General features: G+C 43.5%; 1 protein-coding gene across 1 annotated transcript in view; it reads right to left on the bottom strand.

Moving 5' to 3' along the window:
- Nucleotides 1-13,217, bottom strand: part of CCDC178 (coiled-coil domain containing 178) — a 124,402-nt gene extending 111,185 nt beyond the window's left edge. Inside the window, exons 1-5 of the mRNA XM_035125564.2 lie at nt 13,166-13,217; nt 5,825-5,964; nt 4,868-4,902; nt 4,145-4,203; nt 1,151-1,345 (exon numbers count right to left, since the gene is read on the bottom strand). Of these exons, the coding sequence (XP_034981455.2) occupies nt 1,151-1,345; nt 4,145-4,203; nt 4,868-4,902; nt 5,825-5,964; nt 13,166-13,217 (481 nt within the window). The remainder of the gene's footprint in view (nt 1-1,150; nt 1,346-4,144; nt 4,204-4,867; nt 4,903-5,824; nt 5,965-13,165) is intronic.
- Between the last annotated feature and the right edge of the window lie 284 nt (nt 13,218-13,501).

The raw sequence follows: 13,501 nt of genomic DNA, 5'->3' as shown, positions 1-13,501 counted from the left end.
CCTTGCTAAATAAATGATAAAACAGAGAGTACCTTGGAAAAAAGAGTTATTTTGCTTTTGTGTTCTTTGGTGATTCACTTACACTGCATTGCTTGAATCCTACTGAATGTTGCAGAATGTATCCAACTCCCCAACACCCTTGCGCAGCTCCATTAATGAATAAGCAGTTCAATTGGGAAAGGTTTACTACCTTGTGCACCACTGGTAGTGTGAGCTGTGGCTGATGAGAGCTGTACAGTGGAACCTCGGTTTATGAACATCTCGGTTTACGAATTTTTGGTTTATGAATGCCGCAGAGCCATCTGGAACGGATTAATTCACTTTCCATTACTTTCAATGGGAAAGTTCGCTTCAGTTTATGAACGCTTCAGTTTATGAACAGACTTCTGCAACCAATTACACCCATGCTTTGGGTTAAGTACGCTTCAGGTTGAGTACTCCACGGACCCGTCTGGAACGGATTAATCCACTTTCCATTACTTTCAATGAGAAAGCTCACTTCAGTTTATGAACGCTTCAGTTTAAGTACTCTGCAGACCATCTGGAACAGATTAATCCACTTTCCATTACTTTCAATGGGAAAGCTCGCTTCAGTTTATGAACAGACTTCCGGAACCAATTGTGTTCATAAACCGAGGTACCACTGTAATGCAAAACATCTAGAAGGCACCAAGTTAAGTTAAGAATACAAGATCCAATAGGAATAATTCTCCCCATTTTTCAGGTAGCCTTGGCTAAGCCAGCTTCAGATGAGTCCCAGCTGAGCTGGGATGGAATACATACACTAATGTATCTCAGGCTGACCCAGGATGGGAGACTTCAGCTGGCTCAATGAGAGATAAGCCTATTCCACCACCCACCCCTCGTCCTGGCAGAACTTGGGTTTGGATATAATGTCATGATATCTGTGTTATCAACACAGCTGATTTTGATGATTGGCCACTGTTAATAATGTTATGATTCTAATTTCATTGCCTTCTAGTTGCAGTTTCCTACCCACCCCAAGCTTCAAGATGCATCTCATGCAGTCCATGACAACTTACACATAACCAATTGGTTAGTATCTAAGTTACCAAAGGGCTTTGGGGGTCATATTCAAGTAAGTCTGAAAAAGTTTCTCACACCTGCTTTACAAGGTTAATTTTCATACCTCTTTGAACAGCTATGGGAAGCTCTTCCAGCCTCCAACGTGACAGGATATCAGCATTTAGGTATAGCTTTTTTCTGCGGTTTTCCTCAAACTTTAAAGCATCTGCAGCCCTTTTACGTTCCTCTTCTAACCTCATAACTAACTCTGTGACCTCTGCCAGAACAGCTGTTGTTTTCTGCTTTAAAGGCTGGATGTCTTTTGAAATTAAAAAAAGGGGGGTAGAAATATTTGTGGCACTGTTTCACATTTCAGGTTTATCTAAAATGCATGAGCTGAGATGCATTTTTAACAAGTTTTTAGTATGTCACATACACAGTCCTAGAACAAGGCACACAAAATACAGTTTATACAACAATAAACAGTGCTTCCCCCCCCAAAAAAAATAGGTGCCAGAACTCACCATGAAGTTGCTACAGTAAGTTGCTGGGTGACTCAGGGCAGCCCTGAACAGATACCAGTTTGTCAACCATGTTCACACCCCAACGGTGTGCTAAAAACTATGGAAAGCTGTCTCCCTAGCTGGTTTGGGGGTTGCCCCGGTTGTGGTGCATGTCAAATAAATGCACCCCTGCCTCCCTCATTCTCTTAGAGTCAGGCGGATGGCTAGGGCAGCTGGGAAACAGGAGGCCATGTGCTTTAAATGTATGGTGGATATGATCATTTCAGATTCCCTCCTCCCCCATTCTCTTCCTTTCTTGTTATTCACCCTCGAGAAAAGTTTTCCTTATCCCAATGCCTGTCTCTGCCCATCTTTTATGTAATGCTTGTGGCTTCTCTGCTCTCTTTACCATACTGCTGCTGCTTTCCCCTCAAACTCTTGCAGTTCCTTTCGAGTTAGTTTCATTTACTGAGGGTCAGAGAAAAAGTGATCATGGCTTGAATAGGTCCAATTGACTAAATGGAGGTGGCTGCAGTTCCACACACAAAACTGCAGATGGTGCCTAAAGAATTCCAGATATGCTGCAGTCCCAAGTGGGCTTTCCCTTCTTTTAAAAAGCAACACATTAAGTATGACTGCCCAGAAGAATTGAATTCAGATACCGGTAGGTGTTGCAACTTTATATTTATAGCTATCAGGTGAGGCCCATTGCTGTGCTATTTCATGGCAAACATAGTGCCACAAATATTTGTTGCAATAATGCTTCAGTCCTTAGATTAACACTTCTATGCCAAATTTCCTGCAGTATTTTGCAGTTTAAAACAACAGTCAACAGAGTGAATTTTGCACCTGGTCAATGTAATAGTTTGAGGCTGTAACTTTCACACTTTTTACCCAATTTGGACCTCAGAGGATTCAAAATGACTGGAGGAGATCCAGAATGTATTGAAATAATTTGCGGGAGCATCATGGAAAAGATAAAGCATAATGGTATAAAATGTGTACAACATGCATGGAATGTGCCTTGTTTTTCAGATTTTCGCATAAGTAAACACTAAAGCTTAGTCTGGCAACTGCATACCGTGTTTCTCATATTATAAGTCATGTCTTATAATCTTTTTTCCTCAAGAAAATAAGCCTATGACTTATTTTCGGGGGGTGTCTTATTATTTTTTAAAAAAATTACAGTATGGTACCTCCCCTGTCCGGCGCCCGGAACTGGCTGCTGCTGCGCTGCTGGGCGCGTTGTCGGCGCTTCAGCAGGGCACGCTGCTGGGTCCCACCGGGTCGGGGCTTCACGCGGCGCGCGCTGAGGCTCTTGCCGGATCCCGGCTCGGAGCAGCGCGCGCTGCGGCTCTTGCTGCGTCCCGCAGCGCCAGCGCCAAACCAGCGGCGGGACCGGCGGGACCTGCAGCGCGCGCGACAGGAAGAGGAGGGACCAGCGAGTGGCAGCCGCGGCGGCCAATGAAGGCTCGGCCGGGTGTTTTTTGTCATTGTAGCTGCGTCCCGCTGCGTCCCTCCTCTTCCTGTCGCGGCTCGGCGCCCGGAACTGGCTGCTGCTGCGCGCGTTGTCGGCGCTTCAGCAGGGCACGCTGCTGGGTCCCGCCGGGTCGGGGCTCCACGCGGCGCGCGCTGAGGCTCTTGCCGGGTCTCGCCGCCGGGTCGGGGCTTGGAGCAGCACGCACTGCAGCTCTTGCCAGTCCCGCCGCCGGGTCAGCGCTTGGCGCGGTGCATGCTGCTGGACATTTTGGAGGGGCAGCAGCAGCCGATTCTGGGCGCTGACAGGCATCTTCCTCTTCCATGGCGCCATCCAGACCTGCTCCCACCACTACGGCTTATTTTTGGGGTATGTCTTATATTTCTTCAACTCAGGAAAATCCTGCCATGGCTTATTTTGTAGGGATGACTTAAAATATGAGAAACACGGTATATATTTTCTCCATTTAGCCTGCTATTGTAAATTACACAGACAAGGAATTATGGGGGTGTAATAGCTGTGCAAAACAATACTTGCCCCCTTCTTTTCTACTAGAATCAATACTTAACAATACTGCTTACTGTTGTGTGTAAAGCAGCATGAGACACAACTCTGCCTGTTTTCATGAGAAAATATTCATCAGCATTAATAAAAATTTGAATATTTGAATGTTTTCAGTGGTGATAAATTATCCAGGAAAACACTATCCTGCAAATGTATATAGCTGTTTGCATTTTAGCTTATGTTTTAGTAAAAGAAAATCTGTTTCAGTTTCTCAGTTTCGAAAACACAACATGCTTTCAAAATCACTGTTATCAGATATATCTTAGTATAAGCAGTGAACACAGAATGTGTTGTGGAAAAGGAATTTGGAAAAGGTTCTCTCATTGTAGCTAAGGGTTATGTCAACACAGCAGTCAAGAGAATTATTGTTTTCTCCTTTGGTCCTCTCCCTTGCAGAAATTTCTGAGTTACAAATGGCAAACAGCACCATCCTACAGATTCCAGACATTCCAACCATTAGATAGATGGACACCATCTAGTATAAATAATTCTATAATTCTCGGGAATTAAGTCAAACTAAATAGTTCAGCTAATAACATTGTGACAGAGAGGGTAAATACTCAACCATGTTTACCTTCCCAATATAACGACTGTTTAGCCTTCAGTTCAGAGGATATTTTAATATCTGACTTCCTGTAAATATAAGTAAATATTTTAAGGTAGGAACGCCCTTGTAACATCTACATGTTAATTAAAATCTATCTTCAGTATTCACATCTTTCATGAAACTATTGGCTTAATCCAGGGACCTATAACCCTCAAGATGTTGCTATGAGACTTCAGCTCTCGCCAATATGTGAAGGGCTACATGTTCCTGGCTTATCCCCTTAGCACCTCAACTCTTGTGGGAAGTGAAATATCAAGATGGCTGGGTGGGAAGTCACTTTTAAATTTGTATTAAATTTGAATTAAGGTAAATACATTTTTTAAAAAAATTGAAAAGTATTAAAAATTAATTGGTCAAAATAGATGTGGGGATCCCTATGTGTGCACAAGCAGGCTTCCATCATTAAAGTGAATGGCACTATTTAGCGGGAAGCAACTCCAATGAAAATCCTTGCTATTACAAATTGTATATGGCTGTTATTGTATATATTTTAAAATTTTATATATGGATGTTTTATGATGGCCTATATTTGTAATGCCTAATAAAGGTTTGGCGAAGTAAGTAAGCAAGCATTAAAGTGAATGGGGAAGCCCTTATTCAAGCTAGAACTCCCTGTGTGCATTAGTAAAATAAAAACAATTAGAATGGTGCCTGGTACAAACATTAAATCAAAACTCAGAAGATCCTTACCATGGAATTTTCTCCAGCTTGTACAAGTGATCATACTGCAAATACAAAGAAGATGCTTCATTAACGTATTTTATGTTGTAGAATTTGCACTGAGTATGTGTATGGAGATAAGCTGAATTTGTTTTAAAATGATTTCACGGACCACAGACTTTTTTAAAAAAAGATTTCATACAAATATGAAAGTAACGTTATATTTTATGTATTGCTTTCCTAAACATGTCAAGCCTTGTAACAGCAGCTTTCATAATGGCAGGCTATGATCAGTTAACAAGATTTAAAGTCTTAATTTTTCTATTACTACTTGGCTTACAAAGTAAGTGTAATCTGCCAAACATTTGAGTTGTGGATGACAGTTGGACCAAAGGGTTGGATCAAATGATCTACCTCTGGGCTATTTGTGATTTCACGTTTAAGGAAAAAATATATAGATATTGTGAAAATACAATGACTGGACACACGTCCTCTTCTGATATATTGAAACCTGCCTTTCCCAACCAATCTGAAAGTTTTTAATTTTGTAGTCAAATAGCAGTGGAGGGAGCAACCCAAAATGTCCATCATAATAAGGCAATCAAAAATAAGAAAATTTCTATATTATTATTTATTAAATTTGTTTACTGTCCTCCATCCAAAGAATTCAGGGTAGTTCACAGCATAAAAATACAAAATTAAAAACAAAGCAAACCAATAACCCCCTCCTCCCAGAAACACACTTAAAAGCACATAGAATGTTAATCAGACAAAGGCCTAGTTCATGTTTTTTCTAGGCGCCTAAAGATGCAAAATGAAGGCACCAGGCAAGCTGCCCTGGGAAGAGCAAGCAGCCCACAAACAGAGTCTTAGGTATTATTGCTTATTATTGTTTTTTGTATTATTGCTGTGCCCCTATTTTTGATGTCAAATAAAAATGAGCTCTAGTAAAAAAATTCTCTGAAGGTTAGGAAATAAATAAAGTACCTGTTGAAAGGATTCTTCCACTTTTACTTCTAGATCTTGAATGTGATGGATAGCTTTGTGAACACATGTAGCTGGAGCATTTACAGCAGCACAGCTACGTTGCTTGCAGGGCAAGCCCCCCAAAATGTTTTCTTTCATCCCTAAAAGTATTCCAAAAAATGGGGGAAATGCAAGTGATAAATATTTTTAAAGTTTTAAAAGTAACAAAGAATGTGCAATCACTACATTTTAAAACTAAATGTCACACGGAATCTTGTATTTCAAGCTCCCAACACATTTTTCTTTCTTAGAAACCAGTACAAAAGGCGCCAATTTGGATCAGGATGGTGATGGGAAGAGATGTTAGCTATTTGCTTCCATGCCAGTTCTCTAATAACTCAGGGCTGCTCTTCCTCTTTTTACTGTGAGTCACTTTGGGAGACCATAACTGTCTGAAATGCAGAATAAAAATGTAGTGAGTAAATTATTATTGCACATACAGGCACATAAGAGCAGCCTTATCTGTCACTCTGGAAGAGGTTAGGATGCTGACTCAGGGCCTCCATGGTATTGCCTCCGCTGGTAGCCAATGTAAATCAGAAAATGGAGCATTGCAGGTACTTGCATCCTATGCCAAGCCATCTGCCAGAAATACACTATGGGCCTCTCGCTGTGCCAGCCTGAAGCTGGTGTAGCAAAAGATTGGGTTTTTACTGCTCCTCCACCTTTTACCTTGTCCAATGTGAGCTACAGGTCTTCAAAGTTGGTGGTGGCTTCACCACTCCATTCAGTCTTGCTGCTCCTGGCCAAGATTCAGGATTGCAGCCCATAGCCAAAAAAAGTATAAAAAAAAAATACAGGCTTGCCATGTAGCCTTATGCAGTTCACTGGGACTTAGGTGGAATCTACTGTACACACATATAAAAACCATTCTGAAAAGCAGTTTTAAAAATACATTGAATTTTCCATAAGGTTCACCATTGCCATCAAGTGGTGCATTGTATATTGCACTTAAAGGTAAAGGGACCCTGACCGTTAGGTCCAGTCATGGATGACTCTGGGGTTGCGGCTCTCATCACGCTTTACTGGTCAAGGGAGCTGGCACACAGCTTCTGGGTCATGTGGCCAACATGACTAAGCCGCTTCTGGAGAACCAGAGCAGCAGACGGAAACGCCATTTACCTTTCCACCAGAGCGGTACCTATTTATCTACTTGCACTTTGATGTGCTTTCGAACTGCTAGGTTGGCAGGAGCTGGGACTGAGCAACGGGAGCTCACCCTGTTGCGGGGATTCAAACCGCCGACCTTCTGATTAGCAAGCCCTAGGCTCTGTGGTTTAACCCACAGTGCCACCCGCACCCCTTGCACTTACAACACACTTAAAATGTTTTATTTGCAGCTGTATAGCTGAGTCCTTATTCTCAGGTAAGAATGTATAGTCTACAGCTTTTGCTGTTAGGTATATATTTTGCCCTCTATGGCCAACAGCAACTTGCAGGGAGGATCAGGATTGGGGCCATGACATGGAGAACAAGTGTCTGACTACCCTGACCCAATATTTTGATCCTAATCCAAATTAGGCCCCACAATCTGAATGAATGAGAATGACTGAATCAGAATAGAAAATATGTGGAGTTTTCACATAACAATTACTCTGACTCTTAGTTTCCAGTTTCAATCAAATTTCACACACATGTAATAGGCCCAGATTTTTATCCCTCCCTAGATTGTGCTAGGGAACCATGTACACTGATCCAGGTTATTTGTCTTAAAGACTGAGGAAATCATGGAAATCATAAAATCATAGGGTTGGAGGGGGCCACGAGGATCATCTAGTTCAACCACCTGCAATGCATGAATCTTTTGCCCAATGTGGGGCTCAAAGCCATGACTCTGAAATTAAGAGCCTCATGCTCTACTGACTGAGCTATCCCTCAGGTAAAAATCCAACATCAAGGCAAGCCAAGATGGAACTAATAATCCCAAGAGAACAGTATTAAGGGACAACAGCAAAAGTGGGGATAGATACTATGGAGGGAGGGTACAACCAAAGTACTACATATACAGACAGACAGACAGACACACACACACACACACACACACACACACACACACACACACACACAAATCATAGAATCATAGAATCATAGAATCATAGAATCATAGAGTTGGAAGAGACCACAAGGGCCATCCAGTCCAACCCCCTGCCAAGCAGGAAACACCATCAAAGCATTCCTGACAGATGGCTGTCAAGCCTCTGCTTAAAGACCTCCAAAGAAGGAGACTCCACCACACTCCTTGGCAGCAAATTCCACTGCCGAACAGCTCTCACTGTCAGGAAGTTCTTCCTAATGTTTAGGTGGAATTTTCTTTCTTGTAGTTTGAATCCGTTGCTCCGTGTCCGCTTCTCTGGAGCAGCAGAAAACAACCTTTCTCCCTCCTTTATATGACATCCTTTTATATATTTGAACATGGTTATCATATCACCCCTTAACCTTCTCTTCTCCAGGCTAAACATACCCAGCTCCCTAAGCCGTTCCTCATAAGGCATCGTTTCCAGGCCTTTGACCATTTTGGTTGCCCTCTTCTGGACACGTTCCAGCTTATCAGTATCCTTCTTGAACTGTGGTGCCCAGAACTGGACACAATACTCCAGGTGAGGTCTGACCAGAGCAGAATACAGTGGTACTATTACTTCCCTTGATCTAGATGCTATACTCCTATTGATGCAGCCCAGAATTGCATTGGCTTTTTTAGCTGCTGCATCACACTGCTGTCTCATGTCAAGTTTGTGGTCAACCAAAACTCCTAGATCCTTTTCACATGTACTGCTCTCAAGCCAGGTGTCTCCCATCCTGTATTTGTGCCTTTCATTTTTTTTGCCCAAGTGTAGTACTTTACATTTCTCCTTGTTAAAATTCATCTTGTTTGCTTTGGCCCAGTTGTCTAATCTGTTAAGGTCATTCTGAAGTGTGATCCTGTCCTCTGGGGTGTTAGCCACCCCTCCCAATTTGGTGTCATCTGCAAACTTGCTCAGGATTCCCTCAAGCCCATCATCCAAGTCATTGATAAAGATGTTGAACAAGACTGGGCCCAAGACAGAACCCTGTGGCACCCCACTAGTCACTACTCTCCAGGATGAGGAGGAGCCATTGATGAGCACCCTTTGGGTTCGGTCAGTAATCCAGCTACAAATCCACTGAATGGTAGCATTGTCTAGCCCACATTTTACCAGCTTCTTTACAAGAATATCATGGGGCACCTTGTCAAAGGCCTTGCTGAAATCAAGATAGGCTACATCCACAGCGTTACCTTCATCTACCAGGCTTGTAATTCTGTCAAAAAATGAGATCAGATTAGTCTGACATGACTTATTTTTCAGGAACCCATGCTGACTTTTAGTGATCACAGAGTTTCTTTCTAGGTGCTCACAGACTGTTTGCTTAATGATCTGCTCTAGAATCTTTCCTGGTATTGATGTCAGGCTGACTGGGCGGTAATTGTTTGGGTCCTCTCTTTTCCCCTTTTTGAAAATAGGGACAACATTTGCCCTCCTCCAGTCTGCTGGAACTTCGCCTGTTCTCCAGGAATTTTCAAAGATTATTGCCAGTGGTTCTGAAATCACCTCTGCCAGTTCTTTTAATACTCTTGGATGTAGTTCATCTGGCCCTGGAGACTTGAATACATCTAAACTAGCCAAGTATTCTTGTACTACCTCCTTACTTATTCTGGGCTGTGTTTCCCCTGCTGAATCATCTGCTCCATATTCTTCAGGTCGGGCGTTGTTTTCTTTCTTGGAGAAGACTGAGGCAAAGAAGGCATTGAGGAGTTCTGCCCTTTCTCTGTCCCCTGTTTGCATTTCACCATGTTCTCCTCTGAGTGACCCCACTGTTTCCTTGTTTTTCCTTTTGCTACGGACATACCCATAAAAGCCCTTTTTGTTGCTTTTAACCTCTCTGGCGAGCCTGAGTTCATTCTGTGCTTTAGCTTTTCTGACTTTGTTTCTACACGTGCTGGCTATATGTTTGAATTCCTCTCTGGAGATTTACCCCCTTTTCCATTTTTTGTACATATCCCTTTTAAATCTTAACTCAGTCAAGAGTTCTTTAGATAGCCAGCCTGGCTTCTTTAGGCACCTTCCATGTTTCCGTCTCATTGGTATTGCCTGAAGTTGTGCTTTTAATATCTCCCTTTTAACAAACTCCCAACCATCATGAACTCCCTTCCCTTTTAGTATTACTGTCCATGGGATTTCACCCAGCGTTTCCCTAAGTTTTCTGAAGTCGGCTTTCTTAAAGTCTAGAATTTGGACCTTAGTATGCTTGGTTGCTCCTTTCCGCTGGATAATAAACTCCAGAAGAGCATGGTCACTCCCACCTAATGATCCTGCCACTTCTACCCCACCAACCAAGTCATCACTATTGGTTAGGACCAGATCTAAAATGGCTGATCCTCTTGTTGCTTCTCCCACTTTCTGGACAATGAAGTTGTCTGCAAGGCCAGTGAGGAATCTGTTCGACCTTATGCTCTTGGCTGAGTTTGACATCCAACAAATATCAGGATAGTTGAAATCCCCCATTACTACTATCTCACTTCCTTTGGAATGCTTGGCCATCTGTTCCAGGAAGGCATCATCTGTGTCCTCAGTTTGGCTCTAGTCAGAGCTTGGAGTGCAGCGACTGAGGAAGGAGCAGAAGGGCTGCTGCCTCTTGGATTTGGGTGACTGTCCAGGCTTGTGTGGGTGTTTGTTTCTGGCTGTGACCTTTCACCTAGAAGTGTGAGTCAGGAAGTTCAGGTGATTAGCTGTGGGCGGAGCTAGTCAGAGCTTGGAGTGCAGCGACTGAGGAAGGAGCAGAAGGGCTGCTGCCTCTTGGATTTGGGTGACTGTCCAGGCTTGTGTGGGTGTTTGTTTCTGGCTGTGACCTTTCACCTAGAAGTGTGAGTCAGGAAGTTCAGGTGATTAGCTGTGGGCGGAGCTAGTCAGAGCTTGGAGTGCAGCGACTGAGGAAGGAGCAGAAGGGCTGCTGCCTCTTGGATTTGGGTGACTGTCCAGGCTTGTGTGGGTGTTTGTTTCTGGCTGTGACCTTTCACCTAGAAGTGTGAGTCAGGAAGTTCAGGTGATTAGCTGTGGGCGGAGCTAGTCAGAGCTTGGAGTGCAGCAACTGAGGAAGGAGCAGAAGGGCTGCTGCCTCTTGGATTTGGGTGACTGTCCAGGCTTGTGTGGGTGTTTGTTTCTGGCTGTGACCTTTCACCTAGAAGTGTGAGTCAGGAAGTTCAGGTGATTAGCTGTGGGCGGAGCTAGTCAGAGCTTGGAGTGCAGCGACTGAGGAAGGAGCAGAAGGTGAGCTGAGCTTGGGAGACACTCTGTAGGTTTTGTGGTTTTGTCTTTTGGGGCTGTGTGTGAGTAAGTTTGTGTGCTTATTTGTTTTCTTACTTGTTTGTGTGCTTGTGCTGGTTTTCTAGGGCTGCTGCCTCTTGGATTTGGGTGACTGTCCAGGCTTGTGTGGGTGTTTGTTTCTGGCTGTGACCTTTCACCTAGAAGTGTGAGTCAGGAAGTTCAGGTGATTAGCTGTGGGCGGAGCTAGTCAGAGCTTGGAGTGCAGCGGCGCGCGCCTAGCGGCGCGCGCAGTTTGACCCATCTTTTTGACCTAGGGCAGCAAGTCTCATACGTTTGTTAGGGGGGACCTAGGCCTCTTCCTCTTTCCCCCTTGACCTCAAGGTTTTCAAGATGGAGGTGGAGGGAACAACCATTGTCACCTGCAATTCCTGTGCAATGTTTGTTTTCTTGCCAAAGGATGTGGGTAGCTACACCTGCAACAATTGCAAGTTGGTTGCCCTACTAGAAAACAAGGTTGCCCTTCTGGAAGAGAAGGTGCAGCAGCTTCAGGGGCGTGTATCTACGCTCCAGAGAATTAAAGAGCTGGAGCTTTTCTTGGATGCAGCAGAGCACACTGTCTGCACCAAGGAGGAGACAGGGGATCTCCCTGAGGAGGAGGACAGTTCCCCAACACAGCAGCCAGATGTATGGAGGAACGTGACTCATAGAAGTAGAAGGCCCAGGGATCGCTCTGAGTGCTTAGAATTACACAACCGTTTTGAAGTGCTCATGGAAGACGAGGAACAGACTCCACCTGAGGATCTCTCCCTCATCACAGTTGATGAGGAATATGAAGACGAGCAACCAAGTCAGTCCTCTGGAAATATGCAGGTAACCTTGGAAGGGACAGCACATAGAAGAATCCCAACCAAGCCCATGAAGAGGCGTGTAGTGGTGATTGGGGATTCCCTACTGAGGGGTACAGAAGCAGTGATCTGTGGGCCTGACAAGATGTCTCGAGAGGTGTGCTGTCTACCTGGGGCCAAGATCAAAGATGTAACAGAACGGCTGCAAGGAATCATAAAACCCACCGACAAATACCCCTTCCTTTTGGTGCATGTGGGAACCAATGACACTGCAAGCCATAGCTTACAGAAGATCAAAAATGATTATGAGGCTCTGGGCAGGAAGTTGAAGCAATTAGATGCACAAATTGTCATCTCTTCTGTCCTCCCAGTTGAACGACATGGCCCAGGGAGAGAGAGAAAAATAGGGGAAGTGAACAACTGGCTTCGCAAATGGTGCAAACAGGAACGGTTTGGATTCCTAGATCACGGTCTGCAGTTTCTTGAAGATGGACTTCTGGCAAGTGATGGACTGCACCTCACAAAAGTTGGGAGGAATGTTTTTGCCACAAAACTCAAAAACCTCATCAGGAGGGCTTTAAACTGACTTATGTGGGGGAGGGAGACAGTGGTCCTGAAGGTAGGAGTCTATCAAATGCTGAAGATGATCATCCAAATGTCAAGGACCAAATGGAGCAAGCAGCATGCAGACCTAGTGGTGGGACGAAAATATCCTTAAATAAGAGACATGGGGGAATGATCAACGGTCTTCAATGTCTGTATACTAATGCACAGAGCATGGGAAATAAACAAGATGAACTTGAGCTCTTGGTACAGCAAACTAAATATGACATAATAGGCATCACTGAAACCTGGTGGGATGAGTCTCATGACTGGAATGTAGTAATAGAGGGATACAATCTATTTAAGAGAAATAGACCAAACAGGAAAGGAGGAGGAGTAGCTTTATATGTTAGGGATATGTATACCTGTGAAGAGATCCAGGATTTAAAACTTCAAAGCCAAATTGAGAGTATCTGGGTCAAAATTAAGGGAGAGAAAAACAACAGTGATCTCATATACAAAAGTATCAGGGGGGGAATACAAAAGTATCAGGGGGGGGGGAAACAGTTTAAATCTGTTCAAAACTTTAAAGAAATGTAAATTGCACAAAGTTCCAAGAAGCAGGGTGGAAATACCTTCTGGTTGTTGGCGGTTATCCTTGGAAGAAAGTAATGACATTTCAGTCATTGTTGCCCACAGTTCTTGGCAGCCTAGTTTGTTTTTTAAACAAACAAACAAACAAACAAAACAAATAGATAAAAATACCATTATAATGTACTGTATTCAAAATATGAACATGCAGCATTGTTAGTATAATTCATATTTTCCATTTTTAAAAGCCATTGGATTGTCAAAATCTGCTTATTAATTATTCCAAGCACACACAAAATAGATATGATAAGTGAGAGACAAATGAATACACAACTGAGGCTTTACTGTCATTTTCCTCTGTTGCAACTCTCGTTGCAAAG

Source organism: Zootoca vivipara, chromosome 8 (genome assembly GCF_963506605.1).
Source record: "Zootoca vivipara chromosome 8, rZooViv1.1, whole genome shotgun sequence".
NCBI classification, from domain to species: domain Eukaryota; kingdom Metazoa; phylum Chordata; class Lepidosauria; order Squamata; family Lacertidae; genus Zootoca; species Zootoca vivipara.
Note: the sequence above shows the minus strand (reverse complement) of the source record. Positions and strands in the feature narration are given on the sequence as shown.